This window comes from Dermochelys coriacea, chromosome 8 (genome assembly GCF_009764565.3).
Source record: "Dermochelys coriacea isolate rDerCor1 chromosome 8, rDerCor1.pri.v4, whole genome shotgun sequence".
NCBI classification, from domain to species: Eukaryota; Metazoa; Chordata; order Testudines; family Dermochelyidae; genus Dermochelys; species Dermochelys coriacea.
This window is the reverse complement of record NC_050075.1, coordinates 93,144,085-93,166,883: the sequence shown is the minus strand read 5'-3', so window position 1 is coordinate 93,166,883 and position 22,799 is coordinate 93,144,085. Positions and strand designations below refer to the sequence as shown.

The 22,799-nt window shown below is 45.0% G+C and overlaps 1 protein-coding gene across 1 annotated transcript; it reads right to left on the bottom strand.

The window, feature by feature from the left end:
- Positions 1 to 10,151: 10,151 nt before the first annotated feature.
- On the bottom strand, positions 10,152 to 22,147 carry LOC119859977 (cytochrome P450 2J2-like). The gene is given in 11 exon segments (XM_043491031.1): positions 10,152 to 10,539; positions 12,439 to 12,577; positions 14,284 to 14,471; positions 15,188 to 15,269; positions 15,271 to 15,327; positions 15,908 to 16,052; positions 16,054 to 16,079; positions 18,326 to 18,486; positions 19,096 to 19,245; positions 20,009 to 20,171; positions 21,805 to 22,147. Coding segments are annotated over 11 exon segments (1,470 nt in total). The 5' UTR covers positions 21,988 to 22,147; the 3' UTR covers positions 10,152 to 10,363.
- Positions 22,148 to 22,799: the final 652 nt, after the last annotated feature.

Genomic DNA, 22,799 nt, shown 5'->3' with positions numbered 1-22,799 from the left:
CCCCCCCGAGCTGCCACCCCTGCCTACACACAGCCCCTAGCTATTCCCTGCCTGCACACAGCCCCTAGCTACCCCTTTCTCTACACCCCTCTCTGCACCCTGAGCTACATCCTTCCCAGCACACAACCCGTAGCTACTACCTGCCAATATCTGAGCTACATCCCTCCCTGTACACAGCCACTGGCTAGGGCACGCTTTGGCTCTGAACGGTCCCTGTGCCCCCTGCCCACAGCCCCTAGCTACCCCGCACCCTGAGCAGTTTTCAAACTCTTTGAGCTGAGCCTTCCCCTGCTTTGTGTTACAATTTTTGGTTCTCCCCCCCCCCCCCGCATTAGCTGCAAGAAACCTACAGTTTGCAGGTGCCTAAGTAGCCCCTGGAATCATGGTGTATGACACATGCTGCTTCATGTGAGGGCACACGCGCTATTGCTGTCTAACAATCCAAGCCCAATAGCTGGGGCAGCAATGCAGCTAGTGGGGAGAGGCTGAGAATAGCTTTCAGGTTTCTATTTGCCTCAGCCAGGACAATAGGAGCACTGTAGAGGCAGTCCCTGGGCAGGAGCAGAGTGCCTTGGCAAGCGCTTGAGTGGCAGCCTCCAGCTGCCATAAAACATGAACTGCATCCAAAGCTCAAGTGGCAGGTCATTGAAATGTAGCAGCAAATGGTTCATTGCACATGCTTGAGTATGGCTGCCAAGTGACACCATTCCACCTCCCAGACTGTGAAGCGCTCGCAATATGTTGCAAAGGGGCATGTACGAGAGAGAGAATGGGCGTCATCTGCTTTTTGTCTTGCTCGATACCCGCAAACCGAGCCCAACAACCCAAGGGTAGCTGTAGAAAAGGTTATACAGCCTCAGCCTCTTCTGTAGAGCCCCTTTTGAAAGGGATTTCGGGGGCTGAAGCTCCATTATCATGGTTCTGGGCAGCCAAGGAAGAGCAGCAAGGGGCCAGAAGATGACATGGAACCACAGGCTTTTAGCAGCTCCCAAAGAGGATCTACAGGTTCTAAAAGCATAATAACCCTCCTGCCCCATATTTCATGCAGCCACCCAGACCACTGTTGGAGCATGCTAGTCACTCAGTTGATCATGCCTGGAGGCTGCAGGGCTAGCCCCCTGCCAGCAGGACCGAATCATAGAAATGTAGAGCTGGAATCATTGAGTCCAGCCCCCTGCACTCTGGCAGGACCAAGTATATCTAGACCATCCCTGACAGATGTTTGTCCAACCTGTTCTTAAATACCTCCAGTGATGGGATTCCACAGCCTCTTTTAGATTTATAGTCCACCTCTTAACTATCCTTATAGTTAGACAGGTTTTTTCCTAATATATAACCTAAATCTCCCTTGCTACAGATTAAATCCATTACGTCTTGTCCTGCCTTCAGTGGACATGGAAAACAATTGATTACCAGCTTCTTTATAACACCCTAAACGTATCTGAAGACTGTTATCAGGTCTGCCCCTCCGTCTTTTCTCAAAAATAACAGGCCCAGTTTTTTTAATCATGCCTCCCATGTCAGGGTTACTAAATCATTTTTGTTGCTCTCCTCTGGACCGTCTCTCCCATGTGGCCACATCTTTTCTAAGGTGTGTTGCCCAGGTTTGGACACAGTACTCCAGCGGAGGCCTCATCAGTGCTGAGCAGAGAGGAACAGTTACCTCCCATGCAGACATGCCAAACCTGTAAAAAAAAAAACACACACACACACACACACACAAAAACCTGCAGAAGTTTGGCTTGTGAGTTGCTGTTGGCTAGTTTTTGGCTTGTTGCTTGTGGCTTCTTTTTTTTTGATCAGCTCCTGGCAAGCAGGGGAGAGAGTCGGGGTGCACAGCGGGCCCAGACTGCATGCCGGGAGTGGGGGAGAGCTAGTCACATAGAGTGTTGGGGTTCTTTGGCTTGTTTTGGCCTTGTTTTGAAATAGGATTAGCTTTATTTTTGGCTTATTGTGAAAGTCGGGGTGCTTATTTACCACGTGAAAGTTGACAGCTGTGCTCCCATGTCTTACATATGATACTCCTGTTAATACACTCCAGAATATTAGCCTTTTTTGCACCTTCATCATATTATTGACTCCTATTCAATTTGTGCTCCTATAACCCCAGATCCTTTTCAAACAGTTCTACTGTCTAGCAAGTTAGTCCCCATTTTGTAGTTGTGTGTTTGATTTTTTTTTTCCTTCCTAAATGACGTACTTCTCATTTGTGATCAATTTCATCATGTTGAGTTCAGACCAATTCTGCAATTTGACCTCTGCTGCTGAGGAACAGCTGCCAGCTAAGAAACCCACTTCAAGGAGCTTCCATGAGGTGCTGGGAAAGAAAGAGCCTTCTGGCTTGAGAGGTATTGACCCCAGGGCCTGATAAAGTTTTGATGGGGTAGTGGATGGGCTGGGTGGAACTTGTGGAGGAAGGAGGAGAGACTTTTATCCAGGTGACGTCACGTATATTAGCACTGAAGTGGATGTTTTTAGAAGAATGCGCTCATTAAAACAGCAGCACGTCACTGGCTAGCTGGGTTATTTTTTGTTTTTTGTTTTTAATTTTTTTTCCTCATTCCTGACGCTCCATGGTCAAGGCTGCTGAACGAACTCCATGGTCTTACTGCTCTTTTGGTTGCGGGAGTTGGGGTGTGCATGCCTGTGTGCTAAATGCCTCCCGCAAGGAGCTGTGAGAACCCTTAACCCCATATTGGCAATATTGCATATTATTGTTAATAATCAGGAGGCTCCGCTCCATGTGCTGTTACCCTCCCTGTCATCCCCACTCCATTTTTTCTCCTGGGGATGTGGCAGCTAAAGAGGAATGTTTTAAAAGTATGACCTCTTCACAGACAAGTGTAATGTGTAGAATGAACAATTGGACTAGATTTGTCATGCCCAGTAACTTCATAAGCAAGGTGGCAACGCCAGCCGCGCAATGGCAAACAAGAGCATGTCCCTGCCTGGTTCCATTTAATATAATTATGCTGAGAGAATAAAAAGAGATTCAGCAACTGGAAAAGAGCATTTCCTGAATCCCAAAAACACACACTGTATTTTACCTGTACAATGTTTCATGCCTCTTCCTCCTCAAAAAATCCAGTATCTTCTGTAATGGACATGTATAAAGCTTATTTTCAAAGGGGGGCAAGATGGTCTTGTTAAGACACTTGATTTGGCCTCGGGAAATCTGGGTTCGGTTCACTGATCTGCTACAAACTCCCTGAGTGACCTTGGGCAAGTCATCTGTAAACAGAGGTAATAATAGTTTCTTCCTGGTACTTTTTTTTCTGTCACTTTTGGAAGGACTCTCTGACTCAGTGCCTAGCAGAATGAGGCCCTGATCTCAATTGTGACTACAGTACAACTAATGAGGTTGATGATGTTGTCACGTATGCATTTGTATAGCATTTGGCATGATGTCTTCCTGACCTGTCTGGCCTGTAGTCAATACCTCAGTTTATGTGTTTAATAATATATTGGCAAAGCTAGTAAGCAATGACTTTCCTGTAACTTACTGTCACCCCCTTTTTGACCTGAGCAGTTAGCCAATAGACAAGGGGGTCTTGAGGGATGTTTCCATTTGGAGGAGAAATTGATCAATCAGAAATTGATCCTGTTTATTTGCAAAGAATGTGCAAAGTCCTGTTTCCTTGAATACTGGATGATCGTACAAGTAGTCTCCTTGCTTATAATTCCAAGTCTTCTGTCTGGCCAGCACACTGCCCAAAAAGCACTCTTGTCTTTCTCTTACGGCAACTACTAATGTTTCTCTGTCTGTCTTGTTTTCTGGCCCTCGCCACTTGCTTTCTAGCTGCCTCTGACTGGTACTGACATATAGACACACACATCTCCATCCAGTTAATCCCCAGCTGCCACATTTGCATTCAGTCTAGTTTTAGGCAGTGGTGTTTATAGTCTCCGCAGGGGGGCCTCAGCCAACACAATGGAAACCATTGAACCAAAGGACCATTTAACTGTGCTTTCATTTATCCTGAATGAAAATTAGCTGTTATGATAAACAGCTTCAGCAAAATCTGGGACTTCCCCTAGAGCTAAGACACTGCGGTTAGTCACGCAACCTCCAGTTTAACATTATAGTTGATACTGTAAGTGCATAGCCAAAGATGCAGTTCTGATTCTCCCTGATAAAAAGCTGTACAATGACAAGTATATTAAAGGATCCAGATACTCGTGATGTGTTTACAGTTTTACTTTAGGAAACTTGTAAAATATAACCACAACTATCTAACAATCTAAAAATGAACTAGACCTAAAATAATCTGTTAAAACATGTACAGCTGATTCACAGTCCTGGACCACACCCTCAATAATAGATGATGCTGAGGTCCAGTGCACTCTCCCAGGTGGCAAAAATATGCAATTACACAACAATCACTTTCTACAATGGCTGTAAAATTAAAACTAGATTGGGGTATGTGTGCCCCTGTGGTGCCTTGGGGTAGGTGGGGCATTTTATGAGGAGAAGTGAGGGGAAGGGCAACATTCCCCCTAATCGTACACATTTTGTACGCCTCCATAGTCACTATGTTGAACAACTCTGAGTAGCAAAGTAACTCCTCCTCTTGTAGCTTTTATGCACACCAAAGTGTGTGTGTGGGGGGGGCTGGGAGTGTAAAAAAGCAAGGCTAGCTAATGATAACCCAGCAGACACAAGAGAATAAGTGCTACAGAGAGTGGTACAGGAGAAAGCATAAATGGGCCAAGATCCATGGGAACTGGCTTGCTTTCTGTGGAGCTCCATCTTATGCTTGAACTATTGTTAACTCACCCTTGACTGCTCTGCCCTGCCGCCAGTCCTGTCTCCCAGAGGGCAGAATATGGTGGAATGGCGTCTTAAAAAGGACACCCACCATTCAGGGATCACGGCTCCGCTTCATAAAAGGGAATGTTTGGCCCCAACATACAAACATGCTTTATTTATTTAAATAGCAGAAGTAGTCTTTGTGCATGTTAGCTAAAAGTTGTCGTACAGCCAAAGACAATGTTGTTTGAGAAAGCTAGGAAAGAAATGTCTTGGACGGTGATATATAAATATGATGTGGGGGGAGGAGGGATTGAGAGGAAGTGTGCTCTCATGATCCAGCCACTGAACTGGGACTCAAGACCACATGGGTTCAATGCCCTGCATTGCCAATGTCTTCCTCTGTGGCCTTCAGCAGGTCACTTAGTCTCTCTCTTTTCCTCAGTTCCCCATCACTAAAATGGGGATCAGAATATTCTCCCTCACACCCTCTCTGCCTAGCTTGTTGGTTTGAACTGTTAGTTCTCCAGAGCAGGGACTCTGGGGTGTTATAATCCCAATTGGAATTGGGGCCTCCTGTATTACAAACTATTATGAACAGTTTTTACACTGTGATTATCAAGAAAGGGAACAAAATGCTCCAAAGCTGTTATTCCAGATGACCGGGAATTCTAAATGCATTCCCTAAGTCTTTGTATGGCATTGCCATTGAACTTCCCACGAGTTACGTTTTGGGCTGAGCGCCTGTCATGCATTTAGCTATTGGCAACATTAAGAAATGTGAGGAACCTGGCTAAGGACTCAAGATGCTCACACCTAAGGGTAGTTCTTCAGGGTCAATCTGTAGGCACATCAGCTCTCCATCTGCCAGCAACTAGACTGCCAACAGCATCAGATTGTTTGTTTGTTTGTTTTTTCCTCTGGAAGCAACCATGATTGGTACTGGGTGACTCCGTCTGGCAGCAATCCAAACCTGCACACCTTCTGTAACGGTCTCACCACATCTACTCCAACTGTGAGCCAAATGTAAACTGCGGAATGATGCGACTCGCTTTGTCTATGCTATGAGAGTAGTCAATAAAGAGGCATCAACTGGCATGGGCCGTACAAAGCATCAAAAGCTGTGGAGGAAAGAAGATGTACTAATAGGGGGACAAAAGCGAGCAGGCCAAGCAAAAGCAGAAATGGCTTGTGGCAGAGTAAGGCAGAGCTCTCTTATGGGTAAACATGGCTACCATCCTCAGTTATGCTACACATCAATAATGAAATGTTCATTTAGAATGCATGTACAACGTAAAATACAGAGACATCTTCCTAATTCAATGAGGGGTATAGGTCATGTTCTTGCTCACTAAATGAGTATATACTTACAATGTTTTAAAAATCCTCTAGGGCAGGGGTGGCCAACCTGTGGCTCTGGAGCCACATGCGGCTCTTCAGAAATCAATATGCGGCTCCTCGTATAGGCACCAACTCTGGAGCTGGAGCTGGAGCTACAGGCACCAACTTTCCAATGTGCTGGGGGGTGCTCACTGCTCAACCCCTGGCTCTGTCACAGGCCCTGTCCCCACTCCACCCCTTCCCATCCCCTCCCTTGAGCCTGCCATGCCCTCGCTCCTCCCCCCCAGAGCCTCCTGCATGCCACAAAACAGCTGATTGGGAGATGTGGGGAGGGAGGGGGAGATGCTGATTGGCAGGACTGCCAGTGGGCGGGAGGCACTGGGAGCGGGGTGGGGCTGATGGGGGGCTGCTGACGTATTACTGTGGCTCTTTGGCAATGTACATTGGTAAATTCTGGCTCCTTCTCTGGCTCAGTTTGGCCACCCCTGTTCTAGAGTTAGGGTGACCAGAGAGCAAGCATAAAAAATCAGGGTGGGGGTGGGAGGCAATAGGAGTCTATGTAAGACAAAGCCCAAAATATCAGGATTGTCCCTATAAAATCGGGACATCTGGTCACCCTATCTAGGGTGTCCAGCCAAGGGAGGCAGATCGGGGAACACCAACTATTATGTGGTGCATAGAGAAAATTATAGGGGAGCGTTAGGGCCTTAGTCCTCAAGATGGGGAAACCAGCCCTCAAATGGAGGGGAGAGGTACTGAAATGTTCCGGTGGGCGAAGGGGCTAGGCTACAGGTCAGAACCCTAATGAACCCGAATAGCCTCATGTTTGCTAACAGCCCAGTGTGTATTTTAAGCAATGTAGAAATCAGGGCTTGGAGTGTCAGTGGTGCAAAAGGGCCCTAGTATCTTAAATGAAGACTCAATGAGGTAGATTCTTGTCTACACTGGAAATTGACATCAATGTAGTTATTTCCCTCAGGGGCATGAAACATCCACCCCCGAGAGACACAGATATGCTGACCTACCCCCAGTGTAGACAGTGCTAGGTCAATGGAAGTGTTCATTGGTCAACCTCACTGCTGCCTCTTGGGGAGGTGGATTAACTGCACTGCTGGGTGAACCCCTCACGTCGACGTAGTGAGTGTCTACACTGAAGCACTGCACCAGTGTTTGACGTGTAGACATACGCTAAGGCAATATCTGCACATCAGGCTAGAGGTATAAATTCCACCTCACGGCGGCACAGCCATTCTAGATCTAATCAAGCGAGCACACTAAAAATAGAGGGTAGCCACAACACGAGGGACTAGCTGCCCAACTGTGTGCCAGGTGTCTGACAGGTACATTCCTGAGCAGCGAAGCCCATCTGCCAGGAATTCCCAAAGAGATCATATTAGCCCAAACTCTATCCAAAGAAACCAGGAGCACCTGAGTCAAATAGAAAGGCGGTGCTGAGCCTTATGGCATACATTTGAGGGGGAGGGGATGTAAGTAGAGAGCATGGGGCATGTGGGAGCCACTTAGTGCAGTAGAGGCCTCACTCAGTTGGCCTTGACCAGCAGGCCAAATCCCATGAGTAGAATCTCCCTTCACAATATAAAGAAGAGAGTTAATGTTCTATCTATAAATGTATTGGCTCAGATCCTGTCACTCTGGTGCCATAAAGCAGGTGGTTGGATGGGGGTTGGGTGCACATAACAGATAGGGAGAAAAAAGAAGGAGCCAAAGGGAAATTGCTTTCCAAATAATGGTGATTATATATACTTGAACTAAGCATTTACGATAGCAAGTCCAGGATAAATGTTTTTTTCATGTAGGCACAGTAGTGGGAGCCAGGAGATATGGAATCTACAGCTGTATACATAGCTTCTTAGATAGGAGATCTAGAGAAGTGAAAAGTGCTTTTTGTGTTCAGTGGGTGTTGCGCACAGTTACAACACTGGGACTCTAGTAGGGGATTTTTCTGGATGGTAGGGTTATACTCATGTTGCTGTTCGGGTAAAGCTCTCAGTGAATCAGTTACAACTCTGAAACCAAAGATCTGTTAGGTTTTAGACTAGCAGCCGTGTTAGTCTGTATTCACAAAAAGAAAAGGAGTACTTGTGGCACCTTAGCGACTAACAAATTTATTTGAGCATAAGCTTTCGTGAGTTACAGACTTTGTCATGGGTGCTCAGAACCTGGGCTTGGTGCTCTTTTATCTTGTTAGTACAACTCTCAGTAAACAAATTAGCTATGTAAATAACAATACAAACAAGTGCTCCTTATTAACTTAAAATGTCAGTTATTGGAACTTTTTTGAAGAAAGTTATTTTTAAATTTGCAAAAAAATTTAATAACTTCTTTTACTCTTAGAATTTCTTCAGGAATCACTTTTCAAGGATTATAGGGCCAAAATCCATTGCTCAACAAATACTTTTAAATTACCCTTGAAAATACTAACCCCATTGCAAAATAAGGGATGTAACTGCTCTTTAACTACATTGATCCTCAGCCAGCCAAAAAAATATCTGCCCCTCTGAAGTATTTCTAAAGCATCTAAACACCATAAAATAAACACCAAAAGTAAAATTAAGAACCATGGTAAATTTGCCTATGAAATGTCCAGCTCGCCTTCATTCAACTACATGTGCACTAAACCAACCACATCAGCAACCCCGCTGTTGCACCTGGACTAGTCCATATGTTAATACTCTGCCCTAGTTCCCTTCCTGATCCACCAGCTAAAGCAGGGGTGGGCAAACTTTTTGGCTCGAGGGCCACTTCAGGGTTGCAAAACGGTATGGAGGGCTGGGTAGGGAAGGCTGTGCCTCCCTAAAGAACCTGGCCCCTGCCTCCTATCCGCCCCCTCCCACTTCCCACCCCCTTCAGAATCCCTGACCCATCCAACCCCCCCCTCCCTGCTCCTTGTCCCCTGACCGCCCCCTCCCAGGACCCCACACTCTATCCAACCCACCCTGCTCCCTGTCCCCTGACTGCCCCGACCCCTATCCACACCCCCACCCCATGACAGGTCCCCTGGAACTCCCGACCCATCCATCCCTCCCCCACTCCTTGGCCCCTGACCACCCCCTTCCAGGACCCCTGTCCCTAACTGCACCCCCAGGACCCCACCCCTTATCCAACCCACCCTGCTCCCTGTCCTCCCTGACCCCCCAACCCCGAACCTCTGCCCCATCCCACTGCCCCCTGTCCCCTGACTGCCCCCCGGGACCTCCTGCCCTCCCCCCATCCCCTTACCCTTACCAGGCTGCTCAGAGCAGCAGGACAGGCTTATCTGAAAGCCTGGGAGGTGGGCGGGTGCAAGCCACACTGCCTGCAGGGCAGTGTAGCTGTGGGGGAGGGGCCGGGGGGCAAGCCCCCCTGGCCAGGAGCTCAGGGGCCAGGCAGGACGGTCTCACAAGCTGGATGTGCCCGTGGGCCATAGTTTGCCCTCCCCTGATCTGAAGTCCATGTGGTTTCTCAGCCACTTTCCTGGCAGCAGGGTAAAGCCCTAATACTGTTATATAGGTTAGGAATTCAAATCCCAATGTGGGCAGGTTTTAAAAATGAATTAGTATTAACTTCTTTAAGTTCTCTCCTGGTTGTGTTTTTTTCAGTGACATTTTTTTTTTAAATTGTTTTGAAAAGTTTCCATTGAAAAACTAAATACTGTATTTAATGAAAAACTGCAAATGAAACAAAATGTTCCTTTTGAAAGAATTCATGAAATATACTTACCTTTTTCCAACCATATTGATATGGGAGTGAGAATTCTTAGGCCATCCTGAGTGTACATGCACGCAGACTGGTATGGTAGGGACATCAAGAAGAGCTACCGTCATGTAGGTTTCAGAGTAGCAGCCGTGTTAGTCTGTATTCGCAAAAAGAAAAGGAGGACTTGTGGCACCTTATCGACTAACAAATTTATTTGAGCATAAGCTCACTTCATCAGATGCATTTCTCTGTATTTTCCACCAAATGCATCCGATGATGTGAGCTGTAGCTCACGAAAGCTTATGCTCTAATAAATTCGTTAGTCTCTAAGGTGCCACAAGTACTCCTTTTCTTTTTGCGTCATGGTAGGACGTATCATAACAGCCACAGACCCTTCCAAAATCAGGTTCCCAAATCGTCCAGTTGCTGATATTGGGCCCCTGTTGGGTTATAAGAACGGAGGCAGGCAGGGAAATTTGGAGACATAGTGAACGGCAGATGCAGCCCTATATACAAGCACAGCAAACCCTAATTATTTTGAGAAATGGGGCAATGACAAAAATGTCCTGGCTTTCCCTACCGAGACAGCACACAGATCTGGTATGGCTGCGGGGAAAGAGTAAGTCCCATTCTGAACTGAAGACTTAGCTTCATGTCCTTCGGAGCTTGGAATGTGAATTTCTGGAGGAGAGTGGTGAAGAACAGGAACAGCTCTATTCTAGCCAGCTGCTCACCAAGGCAACCACGCTTTCCTGAAAAGAAGACAGTTGTGCACATCAGCCAGAGGATTCTTGTCAGAACAGTTTGGGTCTCATGACAAACGAAGCATTAATTTTCCACAGCAGCAATTTCGGAACAGCGAGGAAGAAGAGATGATTTTGTCATCAGTTCCTCCCTTCTGAGTCACTTTTTCCTGTTTTTAGTACTAAATTTTCCTTCACTTATAACTGTGGATGCTAAGGTTTACATTAATTATAACAGGTTTCAGAGTAGCAGCCGTGTAAGTATGTATTCGCAAAAAGAAAAGGAGTACTTCTGGCACCTTAGAGACTAACAAATTTATTTGAGCATAAGCTTTCGTGAGCTACAGCTCACTTCATCGGATGCATTTGATGGAAAATACTGTTAATTATAACAGTACCTCCGTAATTCCTTCTACTACTAGAAACAATCATGTCTGATAGCTCTTGGATGATCAGCCACATCTCTGCATAGCTATCGAAGGCCAAATCTACACACATTTTTATACCGGTATAACTATGTCTTTATTCTAGTGCCTAATCTCAGCATAGCTTAGTCCCCTTCCCATAATTGCATCCACACTAGAAAGCCTGTGATGTTTTAACTTATATTGATTAAAAAAAAATCACTCACATAACTGACAGAAATCTAAGAGGCATGTGTATTAATATAGTTAAAGCACTACAATTTCTGTGTCTAGCTGATGTCTTACTTCCCTAACACTCTCAGCTACACACAGCTGTATTATTTCTTGATTAAAAAGTTAAAATAAAATAACATTGGTGAAGTGCAACCTTTCCCTGGCCTAGCTTCTCCATGACATAACACATGGCGTGCTGAACACACGCAGGTCTCGTCAGCATTATTACTAAAGAAGGGAGCTGTGTGTCCCTGAATCTTAGTTTCTAGATAGACCGCTTAAAAAGAAAAGGGTATTACGTACTTTCCTTAGCCACACACACAGGAAATACTAATATTGCTTGTTCTTTTCATTTGCAAGAGAGCACTAATAGACCTGTATATAAACAAGGCTTGTGCAAACCTGTGAATCCCTGGTTCACATGCATTTTTGTTTCAGAAACTTAATGCTAAAGCTCTTATTGATTTAAATTGTGTAGGATCAGCCCTTAATGAGTCCAAGTGATGGAGAATACACCACGTTCTATGGTAAAATGTTCTAAAGGTTAATTGGTTTTTATGAGGGTGCTTCAGGGATCTCGCACACTTTTATCATCTTTACCACATTTATTCCCCCTGCTGTCTCTCCCTACAAGTGAAAAGAAGTGGTAAAAGGTGAGGAGGGCTATTCCTTCTGTCCTCACTCCTACATTCCCAACAAGTGAGGCAGGCTATTTTCTCTTTGTGCCCATCGTAGGGTATGTCTACACTGGAGCTGGTGCACTAACACTACAAGTGTATCCGTGATGGCATGAGTGGCTAGCCACCCAAGTATATTCGGAGGGTCTCGGAAGAGGATGTACTCGGGATGGCTAGTCCATCCAGCTGCACGCACCACCACGGCTACACTTCTATTTTTAGCGCACTAGGTCACGCAGAGCTAGCATGGGTATATTACCCCCACCAAGAAAATTACACCTCCAGCTCCAGTATACGCATACCACTAAGGACAGGAGAGCTGAGGCCGCTCTTTGCTGTTGTTGTGTCGAGCCTTATTCTAGGAGAGAGCACTTGCTAAAGAATGACATGCCCTCTACCTATGAAAAAAACTGCACAAGCTGAACCCCCAGCCCTGGGACATAAACTCTGGCCATAATTTTCATTTCTGGGCTTTCTATTTTCCATTGTGCCTCTGTCACTGATAAATGTTGTGGGTTTTTTCTAAACTGAAACAGGAGAGAGGCCAAAACTTGGTGCTATAGTGCTAATTGACAGAGTCAGACACATCTCACCTGCAGAGAATGGCAGGAAAGTTTCTCTTTCCCTGAACGGACCATCCTCCAGAAAATGCTTAGGATTAAAAGTCTGAGGGGTTTCCCACTCATCCTTGTCAAACAGCACGGATGTCAAAATGGGAATCAAAATGGTGCCCTAAAGAAAGGGAAAGAAAGGAATTTAAACCTTCCCTGATTCCATTTTTAATTGTGACCCGCAAAGAGGCAAAAAAGAAGGGGTCATGCCTTTCATTTTAATCTTTTATGATGTACAAAGAAGGCACAAAAGGATGGTTTTTTTAAACAGGATAATTTTCCAGCCACTTCTTTACATTAAATTTATCTAGAATTTCAAATCTGGCTTTCCCTGGTCTGACTAAAAATTACTTCCCATCTCAACTAAACAGGTTCATTTCCTTCAACAGGTGTGATGTTATAGACCTACTAGTTTTCCTGCATCTCCTAGGAAAAACAGAGTAGGCAAGGTTGAATTTCAAAACAGGCAGAAAAAATAAAAACTCTCAGGCATTCTCTATATAGCATAAAGCATCAAAAAGGAGCACAACCCATCCACCCACCTCTCTTTTTTAAGGGCCAAATTTTCAGGGATGTGGTGGTTGTTGGCCTTGAGTAATGTATATGTCTATAGTATATACCTATAGGCAAATCCAGCAAGTGCTCCGGCAAACTAACACTTGGGTGCGCTAAAGTTCTTTTTTGCACTCCTAATTGCAGATATAATGCACTCTCATAGAATATCAGGGTTGGAAGGGACCTCAGGAGGTCATCTAGTCCAACCCCCTGCTCAAAGCAGGACAAATCCCCAACTCCCCAGATTCCTAATGACCGCCTCAAGGATTGAACTCACAACCCTAGGTTTAGCAGGCCAATGCTCAAACCACTGAGCTATCCCTCCCCCCACTCACCTCCTGCTACTGTGTGAAAATATTTCCCAAAAGTTATATTAATGAAGGGTTATTGTCAGCAGAATGGAAGGTTGCCACAGGCAATGGTCTCCTGTGGCACACTTGCTGGTAGAATGGTCCTCTACCTCGCTGACTTCCAGAATGAGCTCACTGCCCTTGAGCATGGATTTGTCCCCATTTCACTGAGGATCAGTCCACAAGCTGAAGAAGAAGACTGCGGCCAGGTGTTAGGAACTGAGGAGAGCTTCTGCTGAACATATTCCGGGAACGCTGGGGTAGGAATTCCAGCCTGCTCCCTTCCATGGGGAGAAATGGTGGCTCGGCAGCACCTGACTCGGCTAGGTGGAGTCAGAAATGCTGCAGCTTGAGAAGAAAGCAGTTCAGAATTCTGGAGCTGCTGAAGATGAGATACGCCCCACCTGTAAAAAGCAGCAGCCACTCCCATCTGCAGACACCAAAACCCAGACCCTCATTTAGGCACGTAATTCCCATTGATTTCCAAAAGAGTTAGGTGCCTGGATATCTTTAAATCTTTGCGTCCAAGAGCCTGGCTGATCTTTCATGAGTCAATAGGCACAGTGGTGAACTTGTGCTGGACCTAATTCTTAGTTGTTTTACTATGGTTTCATGCAATTAAAAATAAACAACTTACATCATGTTTTATGAAGACAGACTGCAAAAGTCTGCTCTAGATTCCAACTCCCTCAAAGCTTGAGAATGTGAGCATCCAAGGTTTTGGTTAAGGAATTTTAGCCCAATATAGAAATAGTTGTAAAATGCAGCTCTGGATCTGAGTTGATTCCCAAAATGGGTTCAGATTCAGAACTGGGTCCTCCTGGGTGCGAAGGTGTTTCTATCTGGGACTTTGGTTTGGGCTCATCTCCACTAATTTATTAAACCAAGATAAGAAAAAAAATTACATTTCCTTCCAGCTTACTTTTGGCACATAGAATCCAGCCAGTGTTGTGTCACTAGTTGCCATTCAGGGCACATTTAAAGGCACGATGTTGCTTATCCTTTGCACTTCATGAATAACTGCATTGGTATATGGCATGTTGTCCCTGTCGCCCATGGCTGGCTGGCGAGACTGGCCAATCACTGCATCAATCTCCACTTGCACTCTCTGTACGAAAAGAGCAGAGTTCACCATTGGTGTGAGAATAAGCAATACATTCTTGAAACAATGGGCTTAAGTTGTGCAGGGTTCAGAGTTCATTGATTTTAAGGCTATACCTAATAAAGCTCAAGTCAAGCACTGGAAAGAGCATCAATCTCAACGTAGAGATCTGAACATACAAATACATAAGAAAACTACAGCTGGTTAGCCAGAGACAAATGCAGTGGTAAGGAGGTGAGAGGAATTTTAAAATGTAATTCAGGCATAATAGGAAGACCTCCTTTTATACCTATATGGAAGGCAAGGAGCATTTACTCCATTTCTCAAAATCAAATGTAAAGGCATTATCAATACCTATTTTGTCCCTGTTCAGAATAGCAAAGTCAATTACTGGCTGACCCAAGAGATATCTGAGCATGAAAATATGTATCTGCTGGTTTTCTCTGTCAGGCAAGACTCTCAAATTTTGTGGGCACAGGGTTATTCCAGCAGCTTTCCAAGAGTCCAAGGACTGCACCTATTTTACATTAAATGAAGCAGATTATATCTGCCATATTTTCAACACAGGTCCCCCTTGTAGTCTGCATGGGTAACATCTCAAGGCTGAAGAGGATTTAATAAATCAACATTCTGAGTTCTGTGAAAAGTCCCTGCTGTGGCAAGGGTTAAGGGTAGAAATTCAAGAGCTATTAAGAAGTGAGAAATACAAATCATTACCATTTACCTTGAATGTCTGGATATATGGCCATGTACAGCAGAGCCAAGCGGAGGGTTGTAGACGTTGTCTCAGTTCCAGCAAAAAAAAAAAAGATCCAGTGTGGAAAAAAAGAGATTTTCTTCATGGAAACTGGAGTCAGCGTCAGCCTTAGAATAAAGATATACGTGGGTGGGACTACATTAGTGTATTAGTATTATACAAAACATCATTCCAGGCTCAATTTTGCAAAGGTGCTGGGTGCCCTGAATTTCCATTGCCTTCAGTGAGAATTGAGAGGGCCAGCACCTCACAGGACAGTACCATTAGATAGAAAGACTGTGCTTTTAGCACCATTCTTGAGAGTGAAAAGTTTGAGCTGATACTAGGTGTGAGCAGAGGTCCTGCTGAAGTCAATGAAAGACTCCCAGGCACTTCAACTGGCTTTGGGTCTGGCCCCTAAAGCACAGGTAACCTTACATTTTTAGGCCCCAATTCAGCAAAGCACTGAAGCATCCGAGTCGTCCCTTCAGTGACTTCAGTGAGCCTGCTCTCCCCTTCCTTTAAGCAGGCTTTGCTTAAAGGCTTTGCTGAATCAGTTCCATCCTACCTGGGGTTTCTAACTGTAAACTAATGGAGGGTCAGATGCTCAGACAACTCAATTGGTGAGCCCTGTTACTGTCATTCTACTTCTAATTTTTAAAACAAAAAGAGCTTTGTTCCTGTTCACTTTGTTCTTTGCACTCTTACCTTTGCAATTTCCTTCAGATAATCGTCAATGAAGTCTCTGGGTTCAGATGGATTCCAGTCCTCTTTGTGCTTTGCAATCATTTCCCTCACAAAACACTTCAGTTTTTCCCAGTTTTTAAAAATGATGTGATGGGGTCCAGGTATTCATTATGGTGGGGCAGGAGTTATACAGCTTTTGACATACAAACAGCACACAATACGTTTTAGCCTCGTTTTAGAAAAGTGCTGAGTAATACACCCACATGCATTCTGCTGAAGACACCGTGTTTATTAAACCACATTAATACATAATTGTACTATGGATGTGCTCAGCGCCCTCAGGACCCCAGTGTGGTAGGCACTTCACATATATATAACAGTCAGCCCTGACCTGAGGCCCCGAGAATTCAAAGAGACAGAACAGACAAAGGGTGAAAGAAAGGAAATATTATCGCCATTTTAGAGAGTGAGCATTGAGGCAGAGAGAGATTAAGTGACTTGGCCAAGACTGCATAGGCATCTGTTACAGAACCAGAAAGTGAAGCTGGGTGTCCTGAGTCCCAGTGTAGTGTTTTAACCGCAAGCCCATTCTTTCTCGTTAAGATACGCACTGTGTTCTCTCCGCCCACTGCTGGGCTGGTCACCGGCTACTGCTCCTATTGCTTTGGCGCCCCCTACAGGAAAATGCCCTGTATTGCCTGAGGCAGTGTGTTAGCAGCCACTTCAGATGGCTGAACGGCCACCCTGGTAATGATTCGTTGATTTACTAGTGAGGAAGGATATAAAGGTCACCATGCAGGCACTGTGTTTTGCCTCTCAACATGACCGCTGCTGCACTGGCAGGATTATGTCTCATCTCAGCCACTACGCTTGCTGAACCGGGAGGCAACAAGAGGAGAAAGGGGTTCGGTAACCCAACAGGGATTCGGTAACAACGTGTCCCTGGAAACCATGATTGTCCCTGATTTCAGGGCGTGTGTCAGACAGCCAGTACCATTATGAAATACAGTGCTTTGTCCCTGCAAATGGGGCCACCAGAAGAAGCTGCCAGCTGGACGAGCCCTTGACCTTGACAGTAGGTTGGCTTTGCCTCCGGGGGTCACCTCCCACTAGGCCTGTTGCGTAATAACACCCCGCCATCTTCACTGCTACAAGAGTATCCAGCGAATCTACCCCCGCCACACAGGTCCTTTAGCCAGCCCTGCCCGAAGCACAGAGTCCAGTGCACAGTGTGACAGCAGGGAATGGAGTTGCTTGGGAGCAGCGAGGATTTGGCACTTTTTCTTCTTCCTCTCACCTACTCACACCTCCCTGATGCCCACTGAAACAGCCCACTGGGTCATCAGCCCCATTAGAGATCACGCTAAGTGCCTGTGGGTTGGTGGCACTGGCATAGAGAAGTTAGAGTGAGGATCTGCCAGGATAGCTTCATGGGGGCCAGGTGAAAGAGATCGGTTTCAGAATAGCAGCCGTGTTAGTCTGTATCCACAAAAAGAAAAGGAGGACCTGTGGCACCTTAGAGACTGACAGATTTATTTGCGCATAAGCTTTTGTGAGCTACAGCTCACTTCATCGGATGCATTCAGTGGAAAATACAGTGGGGAGATTTTATATACACAGAGAACCTGAAACAATGGGTGTTACTATACACACTGTAATGAGAGCGATCAGGTAAGGTGAGCTATTATCAGCAGGAAAGAAAAAAAAACCTTTTGTGGTGATAATCAAGGTGGGCCATTTCCAGCAGTTGACAAGAACGTGTGAGGAACAATGGAGGGTGGGGAAATAAACATGGGGAAATAGTTTTACTTTGTGTATTGACACATCCACTCCCAGTCTCTATTCAAGCCTAATGTAATGGTGTCCAGTTTGCAAATTAATTCCAATTCAGCAGTCTCTCATTGAGTCTGTTTTTGAAGTTTTTTTGTTGAAGAATTGCAACTTTTAGGCCTGTAGTCGAGTGACCAGAGAGATTGAAGTGTTCTCTGACTGGTTTTTGACTGTTATAATTTCTGATGTCTGATTTGTGTCCATTTATTCTTTTACGTAGAGACTGTCCGGTTTTGCCAATGTACATGGCAGAGGGGCATTGGTGGCACAATCATGTTCTCTGTGTATATAAAATCTCCCCATTGTATTTTCCACTGCATGCATCCGATGAAGTGAGCTGTAGCTCATGAAAGCTTATGCTAAAATAAATTTGTTAGTCTCTAAAGTGCCACAAGTACTCCTTTTTTTTTTTTAGGTGAGACTAACCAGAGGGGGTACTGAGGTGGAGAGAGATTTGTTGGCGAAATTAGAGCCTGGATACCCCAGTCAGACTATGGTAGAAGTGAATCTGGGACGATACTGTCACTCCTGCTTCCACTGCTTCCACTGAAACTGCTCGGGATTTTGCCACTGATTTCATGTTTACAGTCAAAATCAAACAAGCGCTACCTGGTTCCAAATAGTTTCCTGGAGGTACAAAGTCTCATCGATCAACTGCAGTAACTTCTGGAAGTGACTATCATGATAGTCAAACCGGTCCCCAAAAGTGATAGAACAGAGAATGTTGGAAACAGCATTGTTAATTTTAAAGTGAGGGTCAAAAGGTTCCGCTGGAAGAGAAAAGGGGAGAAATTGGTGTTCTTCTGGTTTCTTAGAAAAGGGGAAGAAAGTTGCTGACAGACATAAACTATTTGATGTGTATGAAATCCATTAATAAAACCTGAAAGTATGCATTTTTTACACACACCCACACACTCATACATATCCCTTGAGCAACATTTGCTGCATTTCACACAGGTCTCTGGCTTTGTTATAGTGTAGGGAGGTTTTACATACATGTGATTATGAACCACTTTCTCTCCATGGTCATTAATCTTGGCAATGAACACTTCTGTGGGACTGTTTTGTAAATTTGTGTGGGTACATAGAGGCTGAAGGCAAGCTGACGACTCAGCATTTCGTGCCATTACTGACCAATATAAAAACATGAATCCCAAACACCACCAAACTTTTGGATCCGTATCCAGATCTTGACTATGGCACCAAGGTGTATATATGTCTAATGGGCTAAGCCAAATCCCTCATCTGAACTGAGCATTAGGAAAGTTATGGATTCAAACATCATGTTTCAGGCACTCTCTGTTGTTTCACGTTCATTGACAAAGAAGAACCACACTTTTTGATAGAACAATTAAAGTGTCATTCTCTCCAGTTCTCACCTTTTTCTTCCTCAATTGCATCTGTGAGGTATCTGCTCTCCTCCTGTATTCATTCTTCCAAGCTCCTCTTCCCCAGGCCAAAGTTTCTTAGAGTTGATAAAGCAAATCTTCTTTGTTGTTTCCAGCCATGTCCATTAGAGGTGACTAATCCTGGGGTGAAAAATGACACCTGGTGTATTGTAATGGTCATTAGAAGATTAGAAAACTTTAACACTCCTTTACTTTTTCAAGTTTAAGTGAGGCCTGGCTATCTTTCCACAGGATATTTTCTTCTGTTCTGTTTGCCATGCTCATCACTATTATAACTATTATATCAGAGTGCCTGGGCTCTAGCAATGGTGGGGTCATGTCCAACATGCAGAAGGTACATTTTTACAGAATGTATATAGAGCTGAGGTTGACAGAAGCAGGCTGCAATGCCGACCATGAATGAGGTTGGAAGATGCAATTTTGAGGGATTTCAGAAGTCTAAATCCTCCCATACTGACTCTTGCTGAAGGAAAACTTGCAAGGGACCATCCAGGAGGGAAGTCCAATCTACATGCCATCACAGCTCCGTGGTAGCCATGTGAATCTGCTGCTGCTGCCACAGGGACATGGCAGTTGGGACGTGAACATGAGAAGTCAATGAGACATGAGCACATGTGTAAGTATTTGCAGAATTGAGGAAATTACTAAGGCCCAGATCCTCAAAGGTATTTAGGTGCCTAACTCCCATTGATTTTACTAGAAGTTAGGCACCTAAACACCTTTGAGGATCTGGGCCTAAGTTACTATCCCAAAGCAGACTTCAATGAGACTGTTCACGTGCATAAAGTGAAGCCCGTTTGTAAGCGTTTGCAGGATCGGTGCCTTGATTATTAAAAATGTTACACCTGAAAAACTTGAAGAAAAAGATAAAAAAGAAACTTACCAAATGTACCGAAGATTTCGTAGATAAGAGGAATTTGTGGGCGATCAAGAAAGTATTCACCCCGATGGATAAGCACATCCTTCACCAGCTGGAATCCATTTACAATCACAAATGTCAGTTTACCAAACTGCATGCTGAAAATGTTGCCATATTTTCTAGCAAGCTGGGGGGAAGAAAAGAGCATTTGGCTTAGTTCATATTTAATTTTTTGATAACCAGAGCTAGAGCCCATGTGATGACTTCTTACAATTATTATTATTTATTATTTGTATTACAATAGCACTTAAGGGCCCAGCAGTTCAAGCACTGATTAAAAAGACAGACCCTTTTCCAAAAGAGATCGCAACTGGATATAACAGGTGGATGAAGCATATAAATGGGGAGGAAAATGAGGTAACAGTAAAACAAGCACATCTAAGGACAATGAATGCCCTGTGCCTTTTCCTAAGGGATGTCAAAATAAAACAGATCTACTGGTAAATAATAATTATTGACAATCAGCCCACTCTAAGCTGAGAGGAGCAGACACCTTCTTGGCCGGTAACAATACTGACTGTAGATAAGTTGCCCTTCAATGATCATTCCTATAGTGAAGAAATCAACACTCTGGTTTAAACAAAACACACTCTAGTTCTGTCAGAAGCACCCCTTCCTTCTGGCCTACACCTACCTCACAATATACTACGTAGCCCCCTGGGACACTCAGGGTGTGACTGAAAGCTGCGGAGAACAAATTACTGGCTTCCATGGAGGCCTGTGTGAAAGGAACCCATTCTAGCCCTTGCAAGGGGACAGCCCTCACAAATAACCTTCTAAACTCCCTTGGGCTTCATAAGTCGCTTTCTAACTCCTTATGAACTCCCACTTAATCACATCCTCCCTAATAGGGCAGGGTGCTTCCAACCCTTGCCCTACTCCCCACAACTTCCGACTCTTGCCCAACTCCCCGTACTCCTTTACAAGTTTTTACCAAGCCTGCATTCTTCGCAAACCTGTTTAAAACCCTGTAATTAAATTCCCTCAAGCCCTTTTGAAACGTCACTGAAAATTCCCGCACAACCTAGTTCCTTGCGAACTCTTTCCAACCCTGATGAGCACCAACCTCAAACCCTACACAGTCTCTTCCAAGTCTCAGTCCTTCGATACTTGGTAACTTTTTATGAGCCATTTCTTACCTGGTAAGTCCTTGTGGGCCTGCTCCTGCACTGCCCAACCCCCTGCACACATTGCAAGCCCCCTCTCACACTAACAACTCCCCACTAGCTACCTTCAAGCCATGGTACATTGTGCATTGCATCAGACACTGCCATCCATGTGTAATCAGGCTTCAATTCGCTGATACATCAAATCTAATTTAAACTGTACTCCAGCACAAAGCAGACATAAACCTGGAGGATCCCACCTCCTGAGGATTTCCATGTGGAAAGGAATCCACAGATGGGACCCCCACACCCTGGACTTTGGCTGAAGGAAAAGGGGTATGACCAGAGGTTTCCCTGTGCTCTGATGATCCCAGGCAGCAGGCTTCCGGAATGGCCCACTGGGACAGCTACTGTTAGTAGCTGGTACAACACAGATCAGTCTAGAGATGGCCCTAATTTATGCCACGGGCCAGAGCAGCACCAGCACAACCCCAAGGTCATGGCAATGGAGAGGTGGTGCCATCATGAGTTGTGCCATACATTCTTCAGACACAGCTGAGGGTCTGACCCAGCGCCTCTCTCACCCACCACTCCCTGGTTAAAGAAAATCTCTTGCAAACGGAAGTCCTATACTTGCTCCCCTTCCCCACTTACCTTCTCTATGGTGCTATGGGGCTGTTTGAAATCCAGATGGAGCATGTGTCCCAGGAAGGGCAGGGGCAAAGGTCCTGGAGGGAAATTCTTCGGCCGTCTCCTTTTCATGCCATCAGCAATCAACAGGAACAGGCCTAAGAACATGGCCAGTGTCTGAAAGGGCATGATCTGCCAGAGCCACATTAATCAAGGGACAGCCTGCAGCAGCATCTTCCCCGGCCAGGTGCACACCTGCAGCTGTATGAGGGAGGAGTGACTAGGGTAGAGGGAAACCTGAGAGCAGCAGGCACAGCCCTGACCATCCACTTGCTGCTGATGCTGGTGGAGGACAAAGTTTACAAACAAAATCAACAAGCCCTCAAACAGTAACACAACAGCTTTTGACGCCAGAGTCCTAACCCGGAAACCCTGCTAGAGCTCCCTCTCCTGGTTCCTTCAACTCACTGGGAAAGATTTGTCAGATTTTTCCTCTTTAGTTATAATTTCTCATTTTCTCCTGGTTCTTTTTAAAAAATCAATTACAGATTCTCTCCTCCCACATCCTCTGTCATGAAAACTATCCAGTAAAACCAGATTTTTCTACAAATCTGGTAGTCAGGAATGCAAAAGAACTTTTTAAAGTAGGTGATAAACGTTTTGAAAGCATCCGATGAAGTGAGCTGTAGCTCACCAAAGCTTATGCTCTAATAAATTTGTTAGTCTCTAAGGTGCCACAAGTACTGCTTTTCTTTTTGCGAATATAGACTAACACGGCTGCTACTCTGAAACCTATCATTTTTATTGTAATTCTTGTTTTGATGGCTTATGTTCGAGCCTGATGCCGCATTCTCTGAGCAATCAACTCCCATTGTCCTCCATAACAAGGTTTTTTTTCTTTTTTGGCTCCTCTCACCAAGGTATTGGGCCACTTTACAATTATACATTTACTGGCCATTTCATTTAAGGATTTAGCCCTCAGGCCTGCAATCAGATCGAAGAGGGGGCCACAGTGATTA